The sequence below is a fragment of the Protomyctophum bolini genome, assembly GCF_963924005.1.
Source record: "Protomyctophum bolini genome assembly, chromosome: 1".
Lineage (NCBI taxonomy): Eukaryota > Metazoa > Chordata > Actinopteri > Myctophiformes > Myctophidae > Protomyctophum > Protomyctophum bolini.
This window is the reverse complement of record NC_137862.1, coordinates 26,460,050-26,487,872: the sequence shown is the minus strand read 5'-3', so window position 1 is coordinate 26,487,872 and position 27,823 is coordinate 26,460,050. Positions and strand designations below refer to the sequence as shown.

Genomic DNA, 27,823 nt, shown 5'->3' with positions numbered 1-27,823 from the left:
TTAGATTAGATTCAAGTTATTGTCACTGCACATCACATAGTATACAAATACTTTGACAAATACTTTTGGCTCCTTTGAATTGAAGGGAGAGAACATGCAGCAAAGGTTGTCATGAACGGGACTCGAACACACAACGCTCTGTCAGGCCAAAGCCTACTGTATATTATGTGGCATGCGCCTGGACCACTTGGCCAGCGGTCGGCGATGCCCATTTTCAGTTTTTATTACATTTTGACACTTGCTTTGCCAATGTAATTGTAAACTTATGTTTTCTCATGCCAATAAAGCTCTTTTGAATTTAATTGACATCCACCAAATAAGTTATTTGCTCATGTGTTCGCTTACCAGAGACGGATTAACCCAATAACCCCCACGAGAGCGTCATTTATTTAGGGAGGCGGACTTTTTTCCGACAGCATTCTAGCCGACGGGGCAACGGTCCGCTCCGCAGCGGGGGGACCGTCGCTGCTATGCGAAAAAGCGATGGTCCGACATGCGCTGCTCCCGTGCTTGCGGTTAGGGTTAGGTTAGGATTGAGGTTTCGGATCAATATGCTGTCGGAAAAAAGACCTGCACCCATTTATTTGCGCGTTCCCGCAAAAATCTAAATTGAACAAAATCCAACGGCCAATGAAGGTCCCCAGGAGCTTTCCTCGAAGGGCTCCTGAGAGCCATGGGCCCCTGGGCCACGGCCCCAATGGCTAATTTGGCTCTGTCGCTTACTTCACTAGTTCACTTTTTAAGGATCAAGCTTTGGGCCATAACCTTTTTTTTAATTAGTTATCAGCTGTTCCAGCTGTTTTGAAATCCAAAGCATGACCTAATTAATGTAATTATCATCAATGATAATCACCTTGCTTGTTGTGGTTATTTGGACCACAAACGCATGTTTAGGCACCGTAACACAGATGATTCAGATATCCCCCAAACTCTTTATTTTGATTAATACTTTTCCAACTGCCTGTTGATCTTTAATGATTCAATGAACTCAATGATTGATTTGATTAATCAGACCCACCCTTACTTTTCTAAGCTGTCTGTCTGTAAACTCGCTCTGAGTTATATTAAAGTTTCATTCATTAGAATAACAAATTTTTCATTAGAATAACTAATTGGTTATGCCAATTAGGCATGTAATAAAATGGAGATGCTGCTGTGAACTCTAATCATGTGTTTTTGCACATTTTGGGTTTTGACAGCTGGTCATGTCATGTAACATTTATGCAGGTGTTCTGCATACGTATTTGCAGACAGTGTAATACTCTCAATTCAACTTATTGGACATCTTATCGCACACCATTAAACAAAATGCTTAAAGGGCCACTTCACCCCCTTTTCAACCAGATCTTTGTCTCCACCAGGCTGAAGGCATGGGGAGAGAGTAGGGCTGACCTTCGATCACGTTTTTTGATGATCGACGCTTCGAAATAAATTTGTTTCATTGTCGACGCTTCAAAACGCAACGGGGGCGCGGGAGGGGGGGGGGGGGGTGCGATGCGAGCAGTGACTCACAATTAATTTGGCTTAAACAACGATATAGCAGAGAGAAACGCATGCTTGGAGCCTTGGATTGGTCTAATTTATTTTAAATGATAAGCAACAATTGTTGCTTTCGCCCAATTGTAGCAGCCTTCATGAAAGCAGTGACGCACAAATAATTAGGCTTACAATAAAACATCCGACCGTAACAAGTAAACATAAAATAAAACATTACCTCTCAAATAAAAATATAATTATATAATCCAGAAATTGTAAACGAAAGGCATTTTGCTTCTCTTCAGATTGAAACTCAGATGTGAAAACACGAAAAAAAACACCACCCGACCGTAACATGATTTACATGAATGAACTCGTCATTTAATCGAGGCCTTATTACTTTTGATGAATTGAACATGCAGGGGACCCTCTTGTAAACCAGTGTAATGCTTAATTGGGTCGTCCACTCACAGTTAACAGTCTTTGTATTTAGTTTGTGCTTGAAATGTAGCCTACTGTAATTCTGCAAACTGTTAATACATATTTCAATCAATCAAACTCACAGCAGCAATTGCGATTTGCGAGGCGCACGCATGCAGCTCGTGGAGAAAAGGAGGAATTGAGGAATTAAACACAATAGTATATCAGTGCAACACTATACAGAAAATATTAACAGAGGCATTACTTCTCTTATAACATAACGAAAACAAAACTCACAGCAGCAATTGCGATCGAGGCGCACGCATGCAGCTCGCGGAGCAAAGGACGAAAATCGATCCAAACCAACAGCAGTGAGTAGAGTGACAGCCTATATTTAGCCTACTTATTGTTTTCTTTAGTTTTTAATTTTTACTTTGTCTTTTTATTTGTGTTCATTCAAGAATGCCATTTGTTTTATTTCGTTATACGGTATTTAGCCTCAAATGAAGGCACAGAACAGTGAGCACACAGGCCTGCACTTTGTTTTATTTATGTAAAAAAAAAGAAATGCTGCACTTTGTTTTCGTTTACTCATGTTAAGAAGTAATGCCTCTGTTCATATTTTCTGTAGTGTTGCACTGATAATATTGTGTTTAATAACTCAATTCCTCCTTTGCTCCGCGAGCCACATGTGTGCGCCTCGCAATTGCTGCTGTGAGTTTTTTTTCGTTATGTTAAGAGAATGCCTCTGTTCATTTTTTTTCTGTATAGTGTTGCACTGATACTATTGTGTTTAATTCCTCCTTTGCTCCGCGAGCCGCATGCGTGCGCCTCACAATTGCTGCATCCAAGGCGTAAGAAGAAATGGCACCCTTTTCATATTGGCCTATTATAGCGCCACCTGACCTGCCCTGGTGGAGACCTGTGCCCCGAGGGTCACTTTATCTAGTTTTTTTTATGATCTTTGGGAGATGAGAAAAACTTTCCTAGGGTTTTTATGTGGGTAGTTTTTAGATATTTTAGTATTTCAAAGTGTCCATGGACACTGTGCTCACTTACTTCCTGGACTACATCATGGACTGTATAAAGAGGACAGGAAGCGAAGACCGTAAGGGCGCCGCCATGTTGATCACATGGTGCTCCATGGAAGGAAAGAAACATGCGCAGTTGAGACCAGGAAGTTGGACATGCATATGGCACAAATGGCCCAGCAGATGGCGTGAGGTGATTAAAGACCTTGCTGAAAGTAGGGACGCTTGTATCTCACTCTTCTGCCAGCCTATATGCTGAAGCCAGCTTGGCTCAGTGCTCGCCATGAACGGACTGACTGAGACAGCCGTGTCATGATCAGTGCAACTATAATATATCTATATAATTTGTATGTAATACAGTGGTTTTCAACTTTTGCCTGTTGATCAGTCCGTTCATGGTGAGCACTGAGCCAAGCTGGCTTCAGCATATAGGCTGGCAGAAGAGTGAGAAATAACAAGCGTCCCTACTTTCAGCAAGGTCTTTAATCACCTCACGCCATCTGCTGGGCCATTTGTGCCATATGCATGTCCAACTTCTTGGTCTCAACTGCGCATGTTTCTTTCCTTCCATGGAGCACCATGTGATCAACATGGCGGCGCCCTTATGGTCTTCGCTTCCTGTCCTCTTTATACAGTCCTTGGACTACATGTTGTCTCAGTAAGACAGCCCTCCACATATCCACAAGGGCACCAAAGCATTATGGGAATTGTAGTCCAGGAAGGAAGTGAGCCCAATGTCCATGACATCATGGACACTTTAAAATACCTAAAAACACATCTTACCAACGTAAAAACCCCAGGAACTTTCTTGTCTCCCAAACATTAAAATAAGATCTGGTTGAAAAAGGGAGAAGTGGCCCTTAAAGCATTTGTTGTGTACCAATAAAACAAATGTAAATGTTAGTACTTTAATTTTGGAAATCTCGGTCCGGCCTAGCGATCCGGTTACCTAGGCTGCCAATCCAGCCTGAGGGTTGCAGGTTCGACACCGATCCCGGTGTGTCACTCCCCATCTCTCTATATCTTAAAAAAAAGAGAGAAAAAAGGATACCCATTGTTGATGTTGTAGGACTGCTTTTTATTATTTAGTATCTAATGCTATTCATGTATTTTTTCTTAGGCTGTCGAGGATGAAGGTGGTGACCCTGACAACATTGAAATCCAACTGTCAGGCGACACACCCACTAGGAAAACTGTGAAAGCCAAAGGTAAGTAACATTAACATTCTAGCCGCTAGCATTTATTGAAAAATTAGGATCTAATTCACCCCAGCATTCTTTCCAGTTGAGCTCTTATTTTGAAAAGCCACATTGCCAGACTTCCAGAAGTGGGTTTTATCCTAGTAAATTTAACAGGTCTCGTTCAACTGTTGTTAACAATATGCCGGGGCACTGGAGAGCTCCACATCGCTGGCTCTGTGCCGTCAAAGAAACGCTGTTTTGACCAAAAATGCCACCTGGGACAAGGAATAGAAGATGCAGGCGATTGAAAGAAACGGATAGAACGAACACATATAAAGGAAAGGAACTATGTTTACCCAGGGTAACTGGACTAAGCTCAATAACTTGTTTACAGCCAGGCCCTGCTCATAGAACATTTCATGGTAGGGTTTCAATGCCTTGTCCAAGGGCACTTCAGCGGTGGTAATTTTAACGTGCCGGTCCGGGGATACGAACTAGCGACCTTCCGATATCAAGACCGCTGCTCCTAAATCTGCTCCTATATCCAATGAAATACTCACGTAATGCTTAATCCATGTTTAATTCCAACGTGTCATATCCTATGGTCGCTAACGTGGCGACTAGCACTTTGACAGTTCATCCATCGTAGCTTGTTTACTACTGAAACAGACTTCCTGTGCAGAAACTTCCTCATCAACATAAGAAACACTTGTAATGATTAGTCAACACTAGTTTTATTTCTAAGTATACTTACAGGACGTTAACATCTCATTTGAGTGCCTGTCGGCAAAGAAGCGATGAGACATTTCGTGGTTTAAGAGCAGCAGGAGGATCCCACTAGCAGCAGCTGTCTGTTTATCAATAGCACAACCACAATAGCGCTCCACTGTTGTAGCTGACACTTTGTGTAGTGGGCGGTGGCAGTGTGTAGTGGCAAAACAGGTGTCGCCCGTGTGTTGTGTGTGGCATGTGCCCCCCCCCCCGTGTGTGTGTGTGTGTGTGTGTGTGCAGCAGTAGCACATGAAGAGTGTGACGGATGCAAGCATTACATGCTTCCTGCATGTTTATATAGTAACTGCGACCTAGCAGTCGCAATTACATTTGAATCATCATGGGGAAGGTTTGTTTTATCTTTTTTTTTTTCCCTCAGGGAAGAAATGTGACTCGGACACAGATAACACAATGGATGGAGAATCGCTTTCCAAGGTGACTGCAGTGTGTTTTGGTTCTTAAAGATGGAGTGCCACAATGTTTTTTATTTTTTTCCAGTTTTTCGTGTGTATGAGGTGACAGTACTTCATTAGACACCCAGAGTCTTTTTTATGTGCAATGGTGTATTGACTTTGTATTTAAGGTTTCTTCCTGGAGGCTGAACCCTTGACAGGGGGCCGATGAAATAAACCGTAATATACTAGTGACATCACACTATCAGCCCCTCTCCTAACCCATCCCCCTTTATCATACAACTACAGCTGTGGGTGCAGCTTCAGTTCAGGTGGATCACCGTTCATCACCACCCACCAGGGAAACCAGGCATACTTAACTCATTCATCGCTTTTAACACATAGACTGCTACAGGTTCTAGCGGACCCTGGCTTACTGGTGCTGAAGGCTTAACATGGGCTTTTTGAACTTTTTGGGGGGCCCACAGCGAGGGGCCTCTTATAGCGAGAATCACAATCGCATAAATAAAAAGAAAGCCCAACTTGTCCACTTCAATTTAAAAAAAAAATTATGATTCTACCATCTTCCATTCTGGAGATATTGACCTTTTTCTAACACCTGCTTTTGCCTGCACGCTGCTTGTGAAAAAAAACAACAGAGATATGGAGGCCTGAAGTTGACAGACATTTCAGTTCAGTTTTTTTAGTTCAAAAGACCGATATAAAATTGAGCACAAATAATATCCTATACAAACCATATACCGAATGAAAGCCCTGAATGTCTACTTTTAGGAGGAAAACAGTACACATTGTACACATATACAGTTTGTCACTAATTGGCTATTGAATGCAGCTTGCGCCCACCAGAGAACTTTAGAGAAGGCATGGACCCGAAGAACTATTATTCACAAAATAAGGCCTATAGCGACATGTACATACTATATACCGTATGAAACAGTAGACTCTCTGCTTTCATAAGAAAAATACCACCCAGAAAAATCACACCCCTGTGAAGTGAGCAGTGCAATTGCACTGCTCACTTCACAGGGGTGTGATTTTTATTATTATTACAGTATTAGTATTTTTCTTATGAAAGCAGAGAGTCGACTGTTTCATACGGTATATAGTATGTACATGTCGCTATAGGCCTTATTTTGTGAATAATAGTTATTCAGGCCCATGCCATCTCTAAAGTTCTCTGAAAAAGATAATTTTAGAGAGCATGGACCTAACAACTAAATATTCACAAAATAAGGCCTATAGCGACATGTACATACTATATACCGTATGAAACAGAATACTCTCTGCTTTCATAAGAAAAATACTAATACTGTAATAATAATAGAAATCACACCCCAGTGAAGTGAGCAGTGCAATGTTGCACTGCTCACTTCACAACATTGCACTGCTCACTTCACAGGGGTGTGATTTTTATTATTACGAGTAAGACGCGCGAACGCGGAAGGCGAACGCAGATCGTAAATTGCAATAACAATTAGAATAAATTACAGACATGATCTGCAGGGTGTCATAGTTAGTGCTTGGACCACGCCAGCTCCATATATGGTCACAAAAGACGCCATCACACTCATGTCACCATGACTCAGCCATAACCATATAAGGAGTCCCCAAAGCAGGACCACGCCATCACACTCATGTCACCATGACTCACAAATCACTCAGCTCCATATATGGGCACAAAAGGGCCAGGTCCACATATACAGTAAGCGGGACAGACAGACACACACACACACACACACAGACAGACAGACAGACAGACAGACAGACAGACGTGATCTGCTAGGTCTCATAGTAAGTGCTCATTGCATTCGCAATTACAGTATTAGTTTTTTTCTTATGAAAGCAGAGAGTCTTGATGCACATTATCTGATCATAAAACGGACTTGGAAACTTTCTTCAATCGTAGCCCCATATGTGCCCTCTCCCTACGCTCATTGAACTCATTCTGTGATTCGAGCTACAAACAATCGCAGTAACGGGGGGGGGGGGGGCAACTAGGCTTTGAGGAAATGATCTTGCATAATCAACATTATTGTCGATTGTCGTGTGCCGCTCCAAACATGTCCAGACATACCACTAACCTCATCGATCCAGTCTCGCGTATCTATAAGGTGAGACGCGAGACTGGATCGGATTGTGTCTGGACATGTTTGGGAAAAAAAACAAGAAAAACAACGAGATGGATGCGGCAGCAGCAGAAGCAGCACGTCAACGTATTTGGAAGAAAAAAAACGAGAAAGCACCACCTGTCGTTGCAAGACAAACACCCGTATGTTGCTGATAGACAGATAATAATCGATCCGATTTTGTCCTGCCGTTCATTTTATCACATTAGGTGCAGGGCAGGCTGCTCGACGGTGAGTTTATAATAGCCTGTTGTAACGAGAAAGGGGGATGGATTCATTTGGATGGTTGGATGCGAGCAGCGCAGCAGCAGTACGGCTTGCGATCAGCGACCAACGTATCATGGCGGGCCCTCGATAATGATGTGCAATCTGTCCATGACTAACTCCACATGTGTCTGGCAAACGTTACGTTATGAAATCAAATGCCGATCGTTGCAGGTTTATATACGGGCAGAGAGCAAATCGCGTTGTATCTTGTTCCGAGAATCAGAGTGCAAGCCTTGCAGTTGAAAGCAGTGGGGACTCGGGAGTGGGGGGGGAACTGCCAATGCGATCCAAGAGGAAGAGACCCCCCCCCCCACCATTCTCCCTCGGGAGAAACCATGTAGAAACAGGAGGGGAGGGGGAATCGAGTGTATTCACACAAACAAGAGCATTGTCCCATCCATTTTAGGTCCCCTGACATCTGCGTTGGTCTATGCCGGACGGCCGTCTCCAATACGTCGTACGTCCTCGCATAGACCAACCAATAGGCGGTGCCAGACGCTTCTCAGACCAACACCTCTTTTCAGCAGGGGGGGGTTTTAACTCTTTTTAGAGCCGATCGGTGTTACATTATGAGTTGTCCGGGCGCAAATATAGTTGAACTATAGTAATCAATAAAAAAACGTTTTTTGGACCATAAAACGTATAAAAACGTTATGCGCTTCTTGCGCTTGGCTATAATAAAACGTTTAAAAACGCTTTCAGCATTCTATGAGTTAAGAAGTGCCAAAAAGTCCCTAAGCGCCAGTCTCTATACATTGTTTTATTTAATTTAAATTTTCAATTTTTTGTTTAAAAAAAAAAAAAAAAATGATTTTTTTTTTTTTTTTTTTTTTTTCCAATGTTATACCCGTCTGAAAAAGACGATAAAGACGTCGTTGGCGCTGTGGGAGTTGCTAAAAAAGGAGTCAAGTAGGTCGTTGGCAGACATTGAGTTTAATGAACTGGTGGGTGTGTCCACATAAAAGCATGATTTCAACAAATACTGTGCACTTTTTGGAACAAGTTCTTCCTCCTTATATTATAATAATACCTGATGATCATGTGTTGGGGTGGGAAAAAATCGTGGCACTCCATCTTTAAGCAATCCAGTTCCTTTTTAATCTGTCTTTTCTTGCATTTAATCATGAGATGCTTTTACAAATCTTCACAAGCCAAAATGTAGTCAGGCCCTTAAGACAGTCAAGCCTGAGCCCGGTGACCATAGTTCTAAAGATAATGAAAATTAGGTTGAGCACAGATAACGGTCTGTCCATAACAGTCAATTAGGCTGCAGTGCAAACTGTCCATTCTGAATAGAAGAAAAATCGTAGCGTTTGCCTTTCAACACGAAGGTAACACAGGTAATATAACCATCGGTTTTGTTTAACATGCAATTTTAATATGCCTCATGTTGCTTTTGAAAGTCAATGAAAATTGCATTATGCAAGTATTAGTTACACAAACTATTGTTTTTGGACGGTACATCATCTGCCTTGTGTTCATGTATTTGTATTTATCTGGTAAGCCAAAGTTGTTTGTTCGCTGCCCAACTGTATGCAGAATAATTCATTCAACCGTTTAAACACAAACACTCCTGAAGAAGGTCCAGAGGGACCAAAACATCAGTTCTTCTTTGATATTAATATTGACACTACCTGGACATTATGACAAGTTAAATAAAGTATCTATACTAGAGCACAGAAAGTTAACCTAGAGCTCGCCAGAAACGGCGAACACGGAGGGTTAAATTAGTACCCTAGCCCGCCAAACACGAGACTCTCGTTTTCCAGGGCTTGTACCCTGTTTGAACCATGTTTTAATCTGATCGTATCGTTAGCTACTGTTTGCTAACGCAACAACTAAAAGTGGGACAGTGGCCAATTTGATGATGTGCGCGCATCCACTTCCATTCTAAGCCCTGCATTCAAAGCCCTGTATCTCGCCGTTTCTGGTGAAAACGAGGGGTTTCAACGGCCTGTAGCAGGAGCTGTGATACTCGTGGTTGGGTTTTTCACACACACACAGCAGTTTGTTACTGTAACATGCGATTACGGATATTTGGCTCTTCAAAGTAAGTGTTATTGTTTAGAGTTCCACATTACATTGGTGGTTTAATTTCTCCCCCCCCATCCCGCCCCCTCCTTTGTTTTCTCAGGAGACAGAAGATGAAGGATCGGAAAAAGGTATGTTTGTAGTGAAATGAATGTGAGTCCTTAACATTCAAGTTTTATTCCAAACAGGTAACGCTATTGTGAAGACAAGAAACTCCTCCTTACAGCAGTGATTGAACAATAGAACAATCCAACCTGCATCTGCTTGCTACCCTCACCTCGAGTGCAAAGAAGGCATTCTCATTCATCTGGTTACACTGGTTTAGGAGGACTTAATGTATGTTTTTTTTCTCGGACTGGTCCTTGGAACACTTTCTAAAGAGGCCGGCCTTAAGAGACATGGAAGAAGGCACCAATCATTGTTCTTCATCTTCATGGTACTTGACCCCACACACCACCACAGTACCACAACTACAGAGGACTCAGAACGGAGCCTAGATGCATGCCTAACTGCTGCCTAGAGACTTGCCAGCGACACTGAGAACAAGGGGCACATTTTCACACGTGAGCAGTATACAACTGTGTGGATTCCACTGAAGATTAGAAGATTTTTGGTTTGCCTGCCTCAAAATTGACTGATACAGCAGACATTGACAAAGTGAAGATGTGATGACCATTATGACTGTCGATGCATGTTTCATGTTTGAAGAAATTGACTGTTGGATGAGCTGAAGAAATTCCAGGGGCATTTTTGAAGAAGTTACGCGGAGTTGTAAATTCACCGATATGGATTGCGTTTCCTACAAATGAAGATTCCTGAACGGCTCACCGTTATCAATGAAGAATGTGTGTTAATGTGTCTTCCTGTGGTGTCTACTACGGCCTCGATGACCACTAATGTATTTGCTTTCTACCTTCTAGGTCAAGTAACTATACCACATGTCCATGTTAAAACATGTTATTTTTTTCTTTTTTGTTGCCATGTTTATCCTTATTAAATCCCTCAGATGTAACTGAAACAGATGATGGTACTCATGAAAATTCTAAGCCTCCACCCGGCCTGGCTGAGCCTCAGGCAGAGGTCTCGGCTAAGGCTGAACCGGAGTCAGAAGCTGAGACGGCAGGCGAGCCTGAGCCCGAGGTTGATGCCAAGCCCAAGGTGGAGGCTGAGCCAGAGGTTGATGCCAAGCCAGAGGTTGATGCCAAGCCCGAGGTGGAGGCTGAGCCCGAGGTCGAGGCTGAGCCAGACATCAAGGCTAAGCCAGAGGTGGATGCTGAACCAGAGGCTGAGCTAAAGGCTGAGCCAGAGATTGTGGCTGAGCTAGAGGCAGAGGCTGAGCCAAAGGAGGCAGAGGCTGAGCCAGAGGCTAAGCCAGACAAGGTCGAGGCTGAGCCAGACGATGCCGATGCTGAGCCAGACGATGCCGAGGCTGAGCCAGACGATGCCGAGGCTGAGCCAGACGATGCCGAAGCTGAGCCAGACGAGGTGGAGGCCGAGCCAGACGACGCCGACGCCGAGCCAGACGAGGCTGAGGTGGAGGAGCTGGACACCGAGCCAGAGGTGGAGGAGATGGACACAGAGCCCGAGGTGGAGGCTGAAGTGTCCGAGATGGAAGCTGACGACGTAGCGAATTCCTCGAAAGAAGTCGAGGACGATCATCTGTCCGTCTCAAACCCGAATGACGACGCCATCACGCTGGATGTAGATGGCGACGATCTCCTGGAAACAGGTAAACATGTGAAACTTCCAGATCCCGAGGCCGACAAGGGCGCCACCGCGGCCTCCGCCGAGATGGGTCCCGAGGATGAGTCCAAGGCTGAAAAGGCAGACGACCATAAAGATGGTAAGAAAGATGACGGATCCAAGGTTGACCCCGCGAAGAAGGAGAGCAGAGAGGCCCTGAAGAAAGCTGAAACGGGAGACAAAGAAAAGGATTGCGTGAAGAAAGGCCCCTCCTCTACTGGGCCATCAGGTCAAGCAAAGAGGTTTGTCTTTCTATGTCAGTTCTTTGATACTACTACAAGTTCCAGCTCACTAAGAACGCAGCATTGTTGGTAGCATCAAGATTTTTTTTAATTTTTTTCCGTAAGGAAATTGTTCATTGATGTACCTAATCCTGCCATTTACTTTTTTTACCTGCCTTAATTTTTTTTTCTGAAGTTGGTAAAGTTATGGCATTAACCAGGAGACGCATCTTTCGCATTTGTTCACCTGTCCAGAAGTTTTATTGCCTTTTCCAGTTCCTACGCAAGGCATTGTAAAAGCGCATTAGCATTACGCTCTCTACACGTGATGTCAGGTTATTTTTGGGTTTTTTTGTTCAGAAAAGATTCACTGAAGTTGATCTTCTGAAGAGTTCATAAATTGGCTGAGAACCTGGCCCATCTCACCAGTGGAAAAGCAATGACAGAAGCCTTTGAGAGATTTGTCCAAATCCAAGTCTTGCCTGTGGGGATTTTTTCCCCCTGAAATGTGCCAAATGTGATGTCTTGTTTCATATGATGTTTGTCCTAGTTTCCACACAGGTTTTCATGTACTGGCACTCATTTCTTCTGTTTGTTGTTGTAACATCTGCTTTGTAGTTCTTCAAGAGACAGAGATGGAAAAACTACGAAAGATGAAAAAGGTAAGTCTCACGCTTTCAGAGGTATGTGGATTTAGTTGCGTTTTTTCTTTTGACACCCATTGGTGTCGCCTATCCAGATCATCTGAGATTTCAGCCTGCCAATCGTCTGAGGAAATCTACATTTCAGTGTAGTGGCTAACGGCGGACAAAACCTAACAAGAACCTATGCTTAACTTTTTCTCAGCTTGCAACTGTTTGTAAAGAGAACTAACTGGTCTGAGCTACGGCTAACGATCACTGTGCTCACAACAGCCCCCACCTCACTGAATAACACGGGAATGAAACAAGGATAGAGTTAGAGCGGACGGGTGGCATTCCTTAGTGTGCTTATGCTGCCACCTAGTGGCAGTAATATTAACCGCTTAGAAAACCAGTCCTGATGTTAGCAATGCAGTTTGTTTTTGGGTCTCCGAATTGTTGTCGGCATGGCAGAGACTTTGTTTTCTGGACATGAGCACAGCTAGCAGCTGTTATATTTGTGCATTTATAATGCATACATTTACATTCCTTCTCTGAAAAATATCCGAGCTATAATGGCTCCTTCACAGTGACCCTGGTTCGTGACAATCGGTGATGACTCTCCTGAAAAGGCTTCTCTAGAAACGCAATTTACAAGTGTGAACAATTTACAGCCAGACACCGCAACGATGCCCCGTTTTCACTCATTGTGTTATTAGAAGTCGTACACAGTGATTCTGTCGGGCACAAGTAGGCTGACACAAGTAGGCAGTAAATATTAAGAGTATAATATTAAAGTGTTTATATATTGTAATCTTACACTGGTGCTCCCAAATAATTAATTCACCCTTTGTCAGACTTCTGATTGGTCCCTGAGGACCCTGACTGACTAACCAGCAGGCTCTTTCTGCCTTGTTTCCGCCTTTTTTATGTTGAATTTGCTAAAACATCATTTTTGGAAAGAAATAAAAACAAACGTGATATGAAAAACAAATGATATGCCCTGCAGTCACCATGCTGCTCCTGTGATGTTCCTTTTTACTGACACCAAGTTTAAAATTCGAATTGGACGCACAGAATATCAATACGAAGCACATTATTTCAATGGTAGTGGATGGAGAAAGAGGATTCTTGTCCAACCATGAAACGGCAACCAATGGGTGCGAAGAGGGGCACAACCACGGACGGGACTTGACAAAGGGTGAATTACATCAGTGAACCATTGGAAAATGCATCATGAAGGAGTCCGCTCTCCCAAGTATTTTTATCGGTATACATTTGAATATAGAGGTCTGATAGTTTGGCTGTGGGACACTAGACGCCTAGTGACTGTACTGTATATGGAGGTCTGATGGTTTGGCTATGAGACACTAGACGCCTAGTGACTGTACTGCCATGAATATAGAGGTCTGATGGTTTGGCTATGGGACACTAGACGCCGAGTGACTACTGTCATGACGACCACTCTCTTTCTCAGGGGCTACCAGCAGTACCAGCAACAGCTCTTCTCGTAACATATGGGTGAGCGGCCTGTCGTCCAACACCAAAGCAGCTGATCTGAAGAACCTCTTCGGCAAATATGGGAAGGTACTGTATACGGATTTGTATTCTGAATTATTGTTTAAAAGGGTTTCCAAACCTTTCAGGCCACAACCAGGCTATTTTCACAATGTTTGCCTCATTTAGACCTGAGGCCGATTCCAAAAATGCTTTCACACGTGGAAGGTTTGGTGGCTCATTATGCTTTATCGCCAACAGGTGTTCAGTGCCAAAGTGGTCACGAACGCTCGCAGTCCCGGTGGCAAGTGCTACGGCCTGGTGACCATGTCTTCCAGCGCGGAGGTAGCCCGCTGCATATCACACCTGGACCGCACTGAGCTTCACGGGCAGCAGATATATGTTGAACGGGTGAGCTTGCAAACACACACATGCTCCAAAATCGGACCTTTTCTGCATATGAGAATATCATTAGTCGTTCTTTTTGAAGACATCATTCACCATAATTGTACCATGTCGTCCCACGTCACCCCCATGTTGGTCCTCAGAGTTGCCACAGAAAGGTCTCCAAATCTTTGTGTGATAGGGGGGGGGGGGGGGGGTGGCTGAAAATGGCAGATCTACAAGGCCACTGTGAGGCGTTGTGAGCTTGTAGATCTGCTATTTTCGGCAAAGAGGGTTGGTGTAGAGGGCAAAAAGTGCAGGCCAAGTAGAGAGAAAGGTCAAGTTTACTAATGAATTCATGGTTAAATGTCTGCAAGTACACATGAGCATGAATCCAACAATGTCAAAACATGTCAAAACAAGTCCTATGAAATCTATTAAAGATGGAGTGCCGTGATTTTTTCCCCCCGCCTAAAACATGATCATCGGGTACTATGATTATACTAGGAGGAAGATTTTTGTTTTTGTTTTTTTAAGATTTTCTTTTTTTTGCTGCTTACGCCTTTTTATTGTTTGAGTGGTGCAACCACTCCTACAATCAGCAATGTCCATGTACCTACCTACCTGTGTGTGTACCTGTGCACATGAGCCTGAGTATGTTACTGATTTATACCAGTAGGGGGCGGCAGAAACAGAGGGAGGGGTAGTGCTGTGTAATGAGAGAGAGAGGGGGGGGGGGGGGGGGGGGGGGGGGGGGGGGAGAGAGAGAGGGGGGGGGGGGGGAATTGCACCACTCAGTTCACACGTGTGTGATTTCTTTTTTTTTTAAAGAGACAGACAGTAGACTGACAGGAAACGGGAGAGAGATGGGGGAAGACATGCAGTAAAGGCCGTGTCGGGCTCGGGAGTCGAACCCGCGGCACACTGCGACTGGATTACCAGTCGGGTGCCCAGACGGTTACGCCACGGCCTGGGCGGAGGAAGATTTCTTCCAAAAAAGTGTACAGAAAGTGTTAAAATTATGTTTTTAAGTGGCCACACCGACCAGTTCATTAAGTATGCCTGGTTTTCACCTTAGCACCACGCACCTGAAGTTAAAGCCTCCCCCACAGCTGTTGTTGTATGATAATGTGGGAGGGGTTAGGGTTAAGATGTCACTAAAATGATGTTATTTCGATTGGTCCTTTTGACTCAAAGCCTTTCAGCTTTCAGGAAGAAACTCAAAAATACATTTTTGTATATTCTATCCACACCTGTAAGACATGGACACATACAAAACGGAAAGTACAAAAATCATAGCACTCCATCTTTAAAGTTTAATCTGCTGCACAGTTTTATACAATATGTAGTGTGGGCTCCCTGCTATATCTCTCTCTCAGCTAAGGGGCACTTGTTGTCTGAGAATGTGACTCAGCCTTGGGTATTGTATGCCACTGCCGTTTTAGGTTAAAAGTGATCCATTCAAAAAAGAACCCTCCAAGAAGGAAGTGGAGGACACTAAGAGTTCCAGTAAATCCAGTGATAAGCGCGCTAGCACCGGAGCAAAGACCACCAGCAAGTGGGTGATGAGAAACATTGATTCACTGTTGTTGTAAATATTCACTGTTGTAAATTGAAAGAAATCTTTTATTCATTACATCTTTGCTTTTGAAGAACCCCGCCATCCTCTAAAAAAGAAGAGAAGAAATCCGACAAGCCATCTGAAAAGGATGATAAGAAGGATAAGAAACCAGAGTCTAAAGGTGAAAAATCTGAGAGCAAGGCATCCGGATTGGAAAAGGATTCTTCCAAGAAAGATGACAAAAAACGCGGACGTAAGTTTTAGTGCCTTTTTTTTCCTTCTCCAGCTTATTCTGTTTTGATTAACCATAACATTGGTATCCCTATTTCGGGCATGTCGTAGACCAATCAATTGTTTTACTAACACATACCACCAGCACATGCCTGCGTTTGATGAGGTCAATAGCTTTTATTCATTCATTCATAATGGCCGATCAACAACGCGTCGACACATTGTGAGCTTTTAGGTTGCCTATTTAATTCTAATATTCCAAAGGAGAGGCATGTTGAAGTCAGAAATGTAGACGGAACATTGTGCTTTTGGTCAAAACCATAGAGCTTTCTAGATTAGGAGTTACAAGGCATTCTTTTGGAGCCCTAAACCAAGGTTTATTAAATCAGGTTTTGCTCCCTGGAAAAAAACATTGAGCAATTGAGACCAGGAAGTTGTACATGCACAAATCATAGATATGGCACAAATGGCCGAGCAGATGGCATGATGCCACTGAAAGGAGGGATGCTTGTACCTATCATGTCACGTCATTGTATTTTACCTTTTATATTAACGTTTTAAGTAAGTCCCAGCATGGATCATCACACAGACAGTAATGTTTATGTAGAAGTATCTCTCCTTTCAGTGGCATCACGCCATCTGCTGGGCCATTTGTGCCATATCTATGTTTTGTGCATGTACAACTTCCTGGTCTCAATCAAGGAAGCTCTGAGAAGGAAGTGAAGTGGTCACGTGACTGGGCTGCGCCATGACACTTTCATGGACACTTTCATGGGAGCCAAACTACCCAGAAGTTTGGCAGAAGTGGAGTCAATGAGAGCTCAGTGACCAGCTCATGAACTAACATTATTTATGAACAATTGAGACCTTTTGTAAAGTAATCACTTCCGTTAAATAACAGAAGACATATCACAGGTTGTTTTCTAATCACTTACTTTTCGATGTGCACAGAGTGCACAGTATATAATTTTATCGGAGGATCTAAACAGCAGCAGTTATCGTTTCTGGCTCCGAAGTATCGCGAGATTTGGCTGCCAGACAGGAAACGGTGGGAAGTATCGCGATACTTGGTGCGTTCAGAAATGTACTTTGTGCTCTTTAGATATCATACCTCTATAAAAATCACAGTGTACACATTGAATAACAACACAGCAGACAATAATGTGTTACATGTCTTGTGTTATTTTCCAGAAGTGATTACTTTACAAAAGGTCTCAATTGTTCATAAATGATGTTTGTTCATGAGCTGGTCACTGAGCTCTCATTGACTTCCGAGTAGTTTGGCTCCCATGAAAGTGTCCATGAAAGTGTCACGTGACCACTTCACTTCCTTCTCAGAGCTTCCGTGGTCTCAATTAGCTCTTCACTAAGTCCCTCCCCAACCCATCCTTGTCCAATAGGCACGTTAGCAGCGATAGCTAATAGCTAAATCATAACATAATGCTTAAAACACCAAAAGGGATTCCCGCCCAGAATGGCTTAAGCATAATTGGTGTTAAGTATTAAACAGAGCTTACATGGTTTTGGGTTTCAGAAAAGACCAACATACCGTCTAATTAATTTAAACACGCTTTAAAATCCCTTTGTCCAGGAACAAAGAGCCCAGTGAAGACCAAGACGTTTAATACCACCAACAAAAGCTACCGACCCTTCAACAAAACCAGACAGCCTTTCAGGAGGGGGACACACTTTGACAACAGACAACAAGTAATATTCAACCTCCCCTTTTCTACCGTTTGTCTGTGATTGTATTAATTTTCATGCAGAATATTCAGATTCCATGTAATTCGTGGCAGATTGCTAACAATGATTCTTAATGTATTTTCCTTTGCCAGCCTAATTTCAATATGAATATGCAACGAAGACCGAGATGGTTAATCCCCCCTGAAGAGGTCAGAAACTCCTCATACTCCGTTACAACATTCTTGTAGTTTTCTCTTATCTGTTCTCCACCCTAACCCATTTTGGGCGGGCACCCCTTTTGGTGTTAGCATTATGTTATGCTTTAGCTATTTAAAAATAGCAGATCTACAAGCTCATAGTGCGCCACCGAGTGGCGTGCCACAAGCTTGTAGGTCTGCTATTTAAAAAAATTCAAAGAACGACTGACATAGAAACATAGCTTTTTCAGAAAACTGTCATTTTCTTTTTTTTTCACTTAATTTTTATTGAAGTAAGAACAGACAAGAAAAACAAACAAGACTATACGAAAAGAAAAGACAAAAAGCAAAAGAAAAAAGGCTGCATTTTTCATATTACAAAATACATTCAATGAAATCCTATTGCAATATCGCTAGGCTGAGAGAAGAGATTCCACTTTTTATAGAATTTATCCTCTTGTAGTCTAAGTATGAATGTTAGTTTTTCCATAGCATACAGTTCCTCAATAATGTCCATCCATTGATCTTTCATTGGTGGGTCCTGTTGGCACCAGCGTCGTGTGATCGCTTTTTTACTTGATGCTAAGAGGATCTTGATTAAATATTTATCATGCATTAGAAACTATTCAGGGATATTTCCCAACAGTAGAAAAGAAACAGTCAGAGGTATCTCAAAACACAGAATGGTCTCCAAGGTGGAGTGGATATCCTGACAGTATTTCTGAATTTTAGGACAAGACCAGAAAATATGAGTGTGGCCCGAGAAAACTGTCATTTTCAAACAGACATTTTTAGAATCTGATCTCTGGTCAAAATGGGCTAAAAGGCATTTGGTGTTTGGTGTCAGGTGGAGATGATCAGAGAGAAGAGACCTTTCTTCAACAAGGGAGCCAACAACAACAACAACGACATCCTCCCCTTTGACAAGATGAAGGAACAGAGGCTGCTGGAGCGAACGGCTCGCCTGGACCGCGTCCGCAGAGCCGTGGAGCTGCGCAGGTATTCTTACTTACTTTCTACATGAACACCATCGTCATGACGACCACAGGGTTGGGACCCCCAAATGAATGTGTATCTAGCCTTGTATTTGGCTGCAGACTTCCATCTGAAAATTCTTGGAGCCAGGGACCCCCAGAAAAACTTTTCTTTCAAAAATAAAAAAAATAACAGAGCTTCAATATGTGCTATCTTTTTATAGTATATAAAGCACCACAACACTAAAACAATCAAAGTTAAAAACATGGTACTGTACATAAGAGCAATAGCACAACAAGAAGTAAAGCAAAACATTGACCTGCACAAATGGGTCAGATAAAACTTTCATAATACAAAATGCTTACGAAACAAATGTGTTTCTTAAAACCGTCAACTGACTCAGCTTTTTTTTTTATCGCCAAGGGCGGGAGTCAGCCCAGCTCCTAATTGATAACAGTCTTGTCATAACATAACATAACAGTTATGTCAAAACATAACTATTGTAACTCCCTCCTTACTGGCCTACCAGTATGCACACTTAAGCCTCCAACTGATCTAAAATGCTGCAGCTAGCTTGGTCTTCAACCAGCCAAAATTCTCACATTTCTCCCCCCTTCTCTCCATTGGCTCCCGGTCGCTACCCACACAGAATACAAAACTCTGATGCTGGCATTCAAAGCAACCAAAGGTATGGCTCCCCCATATCTTACAAGTATGATCGTACCCTACAAACCCTCCCGCCCACTCAGATCAACCAACACAGGGAAGCTGGAAGTACCTTCACTAAAAACGCCGGGACAATGCTCCACACGTCCCAAACTCTTCTCCCTTCTGTCTCCAAAACTATGGAATGCACTTCCCATTACAATCAGAACTGCAGCCTCACTCCCAACCTTCCGCCGTAGTCTGAAAACCCACCTCTTCAGACTCCATCATGGCCTGTAGAACTTGCCCTAGCCCTGACATTTTTATGTAGACTTGGATAGCATTTTATGTAGATTTATTGTAGCATTTTTGTGTAGATTATAAAGTATACATGCATAGTTCCATTATATAGATATTCCACTGTTACGTTCTTAGCTTACGTATGATTCATGATAACTACTTTATATGTATGTGATGTATTACCATGCTTTTTGTTCTTGCTTTTCTGTAAATCGCTCTGGATTAAGAGTCTGCTAAATGCCCAAATGTGTGTGGGAACAACCACTGCAAAAAGGCCCCGTTAGTTATGAGTCTGGTCGAAGCTATGACGTCCAGAAGGCCCTTTTGTCAGAGGACCTGAGAGATCTCACATGCACTTTTAACTTAGTGTGTTGTGAATGCCCGCCTGTCCCCTTCAGGCGGCGTGAGATCGCAGAGCAGGAGCGTCGGGAGCGCGAGCGCATCCGTCTGCTGCGGGAGCGTGAGGACAGGGAGAACCTGCTCCGGGAACGCCAGAGGCTGGAGATGGAGAGGCAGAAACTGGAGCGTGAGCGCATGGAGAGGGAGCGGCTGGAGAGGGAGAGGCTCCGCGTAGAGCAGGTAAAGAGTTCATTTTGGGCGGGAACCCCTTTTGTTGTTCCAGTGTGTCACTGGAACAACATATTTTCAGATGTGGGGGGTCGGTGGCCAAATACATATAATTTTTGAGGTCCTTGACATGAAATATTGAGAACCACTGATATAGAAACATGAGGTTTTTCAGAAAACTGTCAGGATTTAGAAGACATTTTTTTAAATGTTGATGTCGGGCCAAAAGTAAATGGGTTAATGGGGGTCCGTGGGCTAATTAGTGTCAATTTGGGGGTCCTTGACATGTAACTGTTTGTGTGTGCAGGAGCGGCGTAAGGAGGCGGAGCGTCTGGCCCGTGAACGAGAGGCGCTGAGGAGGCAACAGGAGCAGCTCCGTTACGAGCAGGAGAAGAGAAACAACCTCAAGCGAGGGCGTGACGTCGAACACGGGTATGTACCGTTTAGTTTATCTTCCTTTGTACACTTTTTACAATGATTAACAATTTCACTTTTGTGCCTGGTTTATTGCGTGCCAGTGTTGTGCAAGAACAATAGCAATACGCAAACTAAAGGATAAAGGCTTTAGTTTTACAATCTACAGGACCGTTTTGTCCATGTTTCACTGGGAGGCATACTTTGGTTAGACATAGCATTGGTCCGACTGGATTAAGGTTGGTGAGGTTGGGTGTAGTTGTGCTGCCCCGTGGGAGGTTGGGGTGAGGGTTTGAGATATCCGACCAATGGTATGTCTAACCAAACGCATGCACCCGTTTTACTAAGTCACTCAGAACGTATGTGTTATTTTCTAACATGGCATGCATGATTGAAAACTCATGTGCTATAGCCATAAACGAGAAACAAAAAGTCCCTTCATTTAAGGTGTCCTTCAGTATAATTATCTGGTGATCAAGGCAGTCAGTGAAAATGTATATTACAAGACAATTGGTTATTGACGTTCAGACAGATATGTACAATCAATGATATGATATGATGTCAATCAAGCTCCTCTACTTGTGTATTCACTGATTCAGCCGGAGGGACGATACCTACTGGAACGGCAACAAGAAGCTACAACCCGACTCTGAAGTGCGCCTCAACCAAGGCTCCGACTACAACCGCCCGCAGAACCGCTTCACCAACTTCACCCCGCGAGAACGGGGCCGCTTCCCAGAGACCCCTGCTGAGCAGCCCAACACCTATGATAGGTAATAATTAACATAATGTTCCCAGAGACCCCTGCTGAGCAGCCCAACACCTATGATAGGTAATAATTAACATAATGTTTTCAGAGACCCCTGCTGAGCAGCCCAACACCTATGATAGGTAATAATTAACATAATGTTCCCAGAGACCCCTGCTGAGCAGCCCAACACCTATGATAGGTAATAATTAACATAATGTTCCCAGAGACCCCTGCTGAGCAGCCCAACACCTATGATGGGTAATAATTAACATAATGTTCCCAGAGACCCCTGCTGAGCAGCCCAACACCTATGATAGGTAATAATTAACATAATGTTTCCCAGAGACCCCTGCTGAGCAGCCCAACACCTATGATAGGTAATAATTAACATAATGTTCCCAGAGACCCCTGCTGAGCAGCCCAACACCTATGATAGGTAATAATTAACATAATGTTCCCAGAGACCCCTGCTGAGCAGCCCAACACCTATGATAGGTAATAATTAACATAATGTTCCCAGAGACCCCTGCTGAGCAGCCCAACACCTATGATAGGTAATAATTAACATAATGTTTTCAGAGACCCCTGCTGAGCAGCCCAACACCTATGATAGGTAATAATTAACATAATGTTCCCAGAGACCCCTGCTGAGCAGCCCAACACCTATGATAGGTAATAATTAACATAATGTTCCCAGAGACCCCTGCTGAGCAGCCCAACACCTATGATAGGTAATAATTAACATAATGTTTCCCAGAGACCCCTGCTGAGCAGCCCAACACCTATGATAGGTAATAATTAACATAATGTTCCCAGAGACCCCTGCTGAGCAGCCCAACACCTATGATAGGTAATAATTAACATAATGTTCCCAGAGACCCCTGCTGAGCAGCCCAACACCTATGATAGGTAATAATTAACATAATGTTCCCAGAGACCCCTGCTGAGCAGCCCAACACCTATGATAGGTAATAATTAACATAATGTTCCCAGAGACCCCTGCTGAGCAGCCCAACACCTATGATAGGTAATAATTAACATAATGTTTTCAGATGGCGCTCGGCGGCCAATTACATATATTTTTGGAGGTCCTTGACATTAAAATGTTTGAGAACCACTGACACAGAAACATGGTTTTTTCAGAAAATATATAATATTGTATTAAGCAAACTTTGTCCAAACTTTCATCTTAACCCCTCTGTCCCCAGACGTAACCGCTTTGACGGCGAGCCAGAAGCAAAGAAGAGTCGCCCCGCCCCCCACAGAGACGGCGCCGGGTTCGAGCGCTACCCCAAGAGCTTTGACGCGGTCCGCCGGCCAGAGGCACCCCCTCCTCCCCCCCGGGCCGACAGCGACCGCAGGGACAGAGACGAGAGGCGGCCCGTGTCCATGCCCGACCGCCCCGCCGTGGGAGCCAGAGCAGCCATGCCTGGCATGTCCCACGCCCGCTCACCCCGGGACGCCCCGCACGGAGGGTGGAAGAACGAAGGCAACATGAATGCCAACAAAGGAGACATGCGGTAATTGATATTCATAACGTTTCCGCAGAGAACTAAACCTAATTATTGCTCTTCTTAACCGGATAAAACGGGAAAAGCATCTGTTGTTTTTTTAGAAAAAGGCAGATCTACAGGCTCGCATCGGCCTAATTTTTGAACAATTTAAATGTTCTGTTGTCGGCATTTTCAAACCATCCACACATTCCACAGTCTACCTTTGAGACGGTGTGCGTTAGACAGAAATGTAGTTGGACAGATAGAAGTGAGCATTTGAAGAGGACCTATACATGGCGATGGATGTACAAAAAAAAGGCAAAACGTCACTTAAAGTAAAGCCGATTTCAATGCAGCATTTATGACGGAACGTTCTGCCAGGAGCAGTAAAACCGTTATTGCGAACGCAGTGATTGCGAATGCAGTGAGCACTTACTATGAGACCTAGCAGATCATGTCTGTCTGTCTGTCTGTCCGTGTGTCACGCTTTTGTGCCCATATATGGAGCTTCTTTGGGGACTCCTTATATGGTTATGGCTGAGTCATGGTGACATGAGTGTGATGGCGTGGTCCAACTTGTGCCCATATATGGATCTGCTTTAGGGACTCCTTATATGGTTATGGCTGAGTCATGGTGACATGAGTGTGATGGCGTGCTATAAATCTTTAAAAAACCCAAATATGTACGAGCTGCGTTTCGCTTCCCGCGTTTGCGCGTCTTACTGGTATATATATATATTTATATTGAAGGTACCTTACCCATGGTACAACGCAAATGACAACCCACACACTCGCCCAATATCGTGTCAGTCCAAGTCTGGATGAATGTGAGAGCGTGTGTATGTTTGTTCTTAGTATTATATACATTTTTTCCTGTAACCCGCTACTTTTGTTTTTCTTCCGGGCAGTGGACCCGTACGTAACATGCGACCAGAGCGTCCAGGCAGAGACGGCCCGGGCCCTGCCATGAGAGGCAACGCCCCCGCCAACCGTGGGAGGAACAACAGTTTTGGTGACCGTGATGGAGGACGGCCCATGGTGATGGGAAACCAGGTCTGCATGGTCCCTCCTCACACACTGGTCATTTAGTAGGCACATGGTCCCTCCTCACATACTGGTCATTTAGTAGGCCCATGGTCCCTCCTCACACACTGGTCATTTAGTAGGCCCATGGTCCCTCCTCACACACTGGTCATTTAGTAGGCACATGGTCCCTCCTCACACACTGGTCATTTAGTAGGCCCATGGTCCCTCCTCACACACTGGTCATTTAGTAGGCCCATGGTCCCTCCTCACACACTGGTCATTTAGTAGGCCCACCATGGTCCCTCCTCACACACTGGTCATTTAGTAGGCCCATGGTCCCTCCTCACACACTGGTCATTTAGTAGGCCCATGGTCCCTCCTCACACACTGGTCATTTAGTAGGCCCATGGTCCCTCCTCACACACTGGTCATTTAGTAGGCCCATGGTCCCTCCTCACACACTGGTCATTTAGTAGGCCCATGGTCCCTCCTCACACACTGGTCATTTAGTAGGCCCATGGTCCCTCCTCACACACTGGTCATTTAGTAGGCCCATGGTCCCTCCTCACACACTGGTCATTTAGTAGGCCCATGGTCCCTCACACACTGGTCATTTAGTAGGCCCATGGTGATGGAGACCAGGTCTGCTATGAGCTGCTATTTTTCAATAGCTAAAGTATAACATAATGCTTAAAACACAAAGGTATTCCCGCCCCAAAATGGGTTAACAAATGTGTTCATTATGGCATCTGCTGATTAACTGGTGGTGCCGGTGTCTTATCTAATGTTGTATCTCTCCTCCTCAGTCGTTTGGCTCCGGCCGGCAAGTGGTGGTGGAGCGCCATGGCGGCAGAGAGCAGGGCCAGAGGAAGGAGTGGCATACTGGAGCAGGCTCCCAGGGCGGAGGGGGCTTTGCTGACAATCGCCGGATGGGAGACACCCGGGGCAACATGGGAGACAACCGGGGTGGCATGATGGCTCCACACTCAAGGTACCGGCCCTGATTAACTACCCATTTAGACCTGAGGCCCATTTTTTAAAATGGCTTCTAAATCCTACGTTTTCTGAAAAACCTATGTTTCTATGTCTGTTGCGCTCAACCTTTTTCAGAAGCAAAGATTTTAGTTAAAAACGTTCACTGTGAATGAATATATATTCAAAGATTTGTACCACATTTTCACTCATTTTCAAAAATAGCAGACTTGCTTGTATGAGCTTGTAGGTCTGCTATTTTTCAATAGCTAAAGTATAACGCAATGCTTAAAACACCAAAAGGGGTTCCCGTCCTGAATTGGTTAATTAAACACATCATGGACCCTAATGTCCCTATTCTGGCCGTGTCCTACTAGGCGAACATTCGCAGGAAAATAGCTGATCTAGAGTTCCTGGCTCGTTGTGAGCTTGTAGATTGTCTGTTTTGGGCAAAAGTGAAGGGGACAACGTATAGACCCCTGGTGGTCCCCGGGCAATGACGTATACATGGTTTAAGCCGTTAAGACCTATATATTTATTGGCACAATAAAATTGTCGCAACTACAAGCTTGAGTTAGATTGAAGATTGGATGTTTTTGAAAAATTCTCATCACATTTTGTGATGACGACTATGGCTGTTTGAGTGTTTTTTGTGCAAAACTAATGCTTGGAATGGATTCAGAATTATGAAAACCCCCTAGTTTCATATGTCACATGCTACTTAGAATGATGCAATTTGGACTTTTTTGCCTTTTGTATAGGATGTTAATGGTATGGTCACATATGCTAATAACTAAAATTTCCCATGGGAGTTGAATTTCAAACTTTTTGTACATTTTGGGATTTAGTTCCCAGATTTTCATAGGTTTCTCTTACTATTTTCTTATTTCTTCAGCCATTCTTCGTCGGGCATGAACCGCATCGTCCAGATCACCAACTCCATGTCCGGGGGAGGCAACGTGGGAGGATTCAAGCCCTTTAAAGGAGCGCCGCGACGATTCTAACCTCCACCCAACCGCCATTCAGTACAGCTTCAGTAGTTTTCAGATGGCACCACCAACCTCGCAAACTTTCTTACGTTTTTTCTAGTTTTAACCATTTTACATGGCAGATTGCTTCTTGCCATGAAGATGCTATTGTAAAATGATATTTTTTTTTTTTATACAGTAGTGTTTACCTCAATGTAGGGTTTTCCAGTTGTGCTGTTTGACCAACAACCCTGTGCACACGCATTTTATGTAAACATAGGACAATATTGTACAGCATTGGATATTTGTAACACATTTTCATGTGTTTTCGTGTGAAGTTCTTCTGTAATTGAACATCTAGTTGCGTAGTGTATAAACTTATTTCAAGTCATTTCTTCTGAAGATAAAATGTCACTACAGTTTCCTGATTTGTTTGATTCCTTTTGAATGTATTTTCATCACCACCTAGATGGACAGAATGATAGTCGGATGGTGTGGAAGACTTCTGCTGGGTAGTAAACTTTTTAACCATCCAAACCCTAGCGTCCTTATTCCGGGGGTTTACATTTAGCCAAACTAGGCCTAAAAAGGCCACAATGCATTGCGGTATCGGCCTTTACATTGGCTAACTTTGACAAGGTATTTGGTGTGGAGGGAAAACGAGGAGTGGACTTGGTATAGAGCCCTGACTGAGGCACCCTGGTCAACTGGTTAATGACTAAACATATTTTATTTGGAAAAGTTGGATGAAATTGCCATAATTCCAGGCTTTTCAGTGGGCTTGATATTCTTCACAATTTGATATCTCAATTGTTGTGTTCTGCTCATCAGTCAAATATATTTTTAGTTTTTTCACACAAACTGTAGGAAAATGTTTCACTGCTAGGATTTGGTTAGTTGGTAGTTGGTGGCAGTTTTTCAAAGATAATGTAATTTTCTTTTAACCACATAAGAGCACAAAAAAATAATCGCCCACCCTTTATGCCTGGAAACCTGTGATGAGACAGTTTGCATGCAGGTAATATAAAGGAAATGCAAGTTTGTGCGTGTGTGAGAGAGAGAGAGGCAGTAGGGTCAGAGTGCATGTTATAGTTGAGGTATTTGTTTATATGATTACGATACACAGTGGTCACATCAGAGAATTTTGCATGGAATATAATGGACATGTTTGCACATTACTTCACCATATTCTGTGTACAGTATGCCATCAGGATAAAATGCTCTTCCAGTCCTCCTACTGTACATAACCACCAAGTAAAAAAATGAATGGATTGCTAAACGGGTGAACACAGGAGGTATATTAATAATACATCTCCATGTTCCTTCTTCTCCAACATAATTCCCCAAAATAATGTGCTAGGTCCAGCTGGCTATAACTAAGCTGATCCTGTGGCAGTAGCTTCTGACCTTTTATCCAAAAGAAAAAGGATACAATGGAGATGTATTATTAATATACCTCACCTATATAATATACCCTTCACCTGTTTGGCAATCCATTTCTTTATTTATTTTTTACTTGGTGGTTATGTACAGTAGGACTACTAAATATATTTGATATTTTCAGCAAGTGAAAAACAAGCCCAAATTGATTAAATCAATTAATTACCAGCTGCATTATTATCTGTGCATGCGTCTGCTGCTGCCGTTATGCCACTTCCAGGTAAACTAAACAAACTATTCAAGAGACTGACTAAAACTAAAATACGTAGAAATTTGCTGCCAAAAACAACACTGGTGGGAGGAGTACTAGATCATAGAGGGAGGAGACAACATGGGCATAATATTAATGTATGTGCTTATGCATCTGTCCTCAGTCCAGACTGGAAGGACAAGAAAGCATCTATCATTTGGTAGGTACA

At 43.5% G+C, this 27,823-nt stretch overlaps 1 protein-coding gene across 1 annotated transcript in view; it reads left to right on the top strand.

Moving 5' to 3' along the window:
- The window catches only part of sltm (SAFB-like, transcription modulator), a 28,079-nt gene extending 1,695 nt beyond the window's left edge, over positions 1–26,384 (top strand). Inside the window, exons 2-20 of the mRNA XM_080767242.1 lie at positions 4,048–4,135; positions 5,259–5,314; positions 9,820–9,847; positions 10,723–11,701; positions 12,299–12,342; positions 13,778–13,887; positions 14,059–14,208; positions 15,627–15,739; positions 15,835–15,995; positions 17,565–17,680; positions 17,809–17,865; positions 18,701–18,852; positions 20,172–20,352; positions 20,648–20,772; positions 21,354–21,527; positions 22,714–23,025; positions 23,907–24,051; positions 24,831–25,015; positions 25,892–26,384. Coding sequence (XP_080623368.1) covers positions 4,048–4,135; positions 5,259–5,314; positions 9,820–9,847; positions 10,723–11,701; positions 12,299–12,342; positions 13,778–13,887; positions 14,059–14,208; positions 15,627–15,739; positions 15,835–15,995; positions 17,565–17,680; positions 17,809–17,865; positions 18,701–18,852; positions 20,172–20,352; positions 20,648–20,772; positions 21,354–21,527; positions 22,714–23,025; positions 23,907–24,051; positions 24,831–25,015; positions 25,892–26,000 — 3,285 coding nt within the window. The 3' untranslated portion in view covers positions 26,001–26,384. The remainder of the gene's footprint in view (positions 1–4,047; positions 4,136–5,258; positions 5,315–9,819; positions 9,848–10,722; positions 11,702–12,298; positions 12,343–13,777; positions 13,888–14,058; positions 14,209–15,626; positions 15,740–15,834; positions 15,996–17,564; positions 17,681–17,808; positions 17,866–18,700; positions 18,853–20,171; positions 20,353–20,647; positions 20,773–21,353; positions 21,528–22,713; positions 23,026–23,906; positions 24,052–24,830; positions 25,016–25,891) is intronic.
- The last annotated feature ends 1,439 nt before the right edge of the window (positions 26,385–27,823 follow it).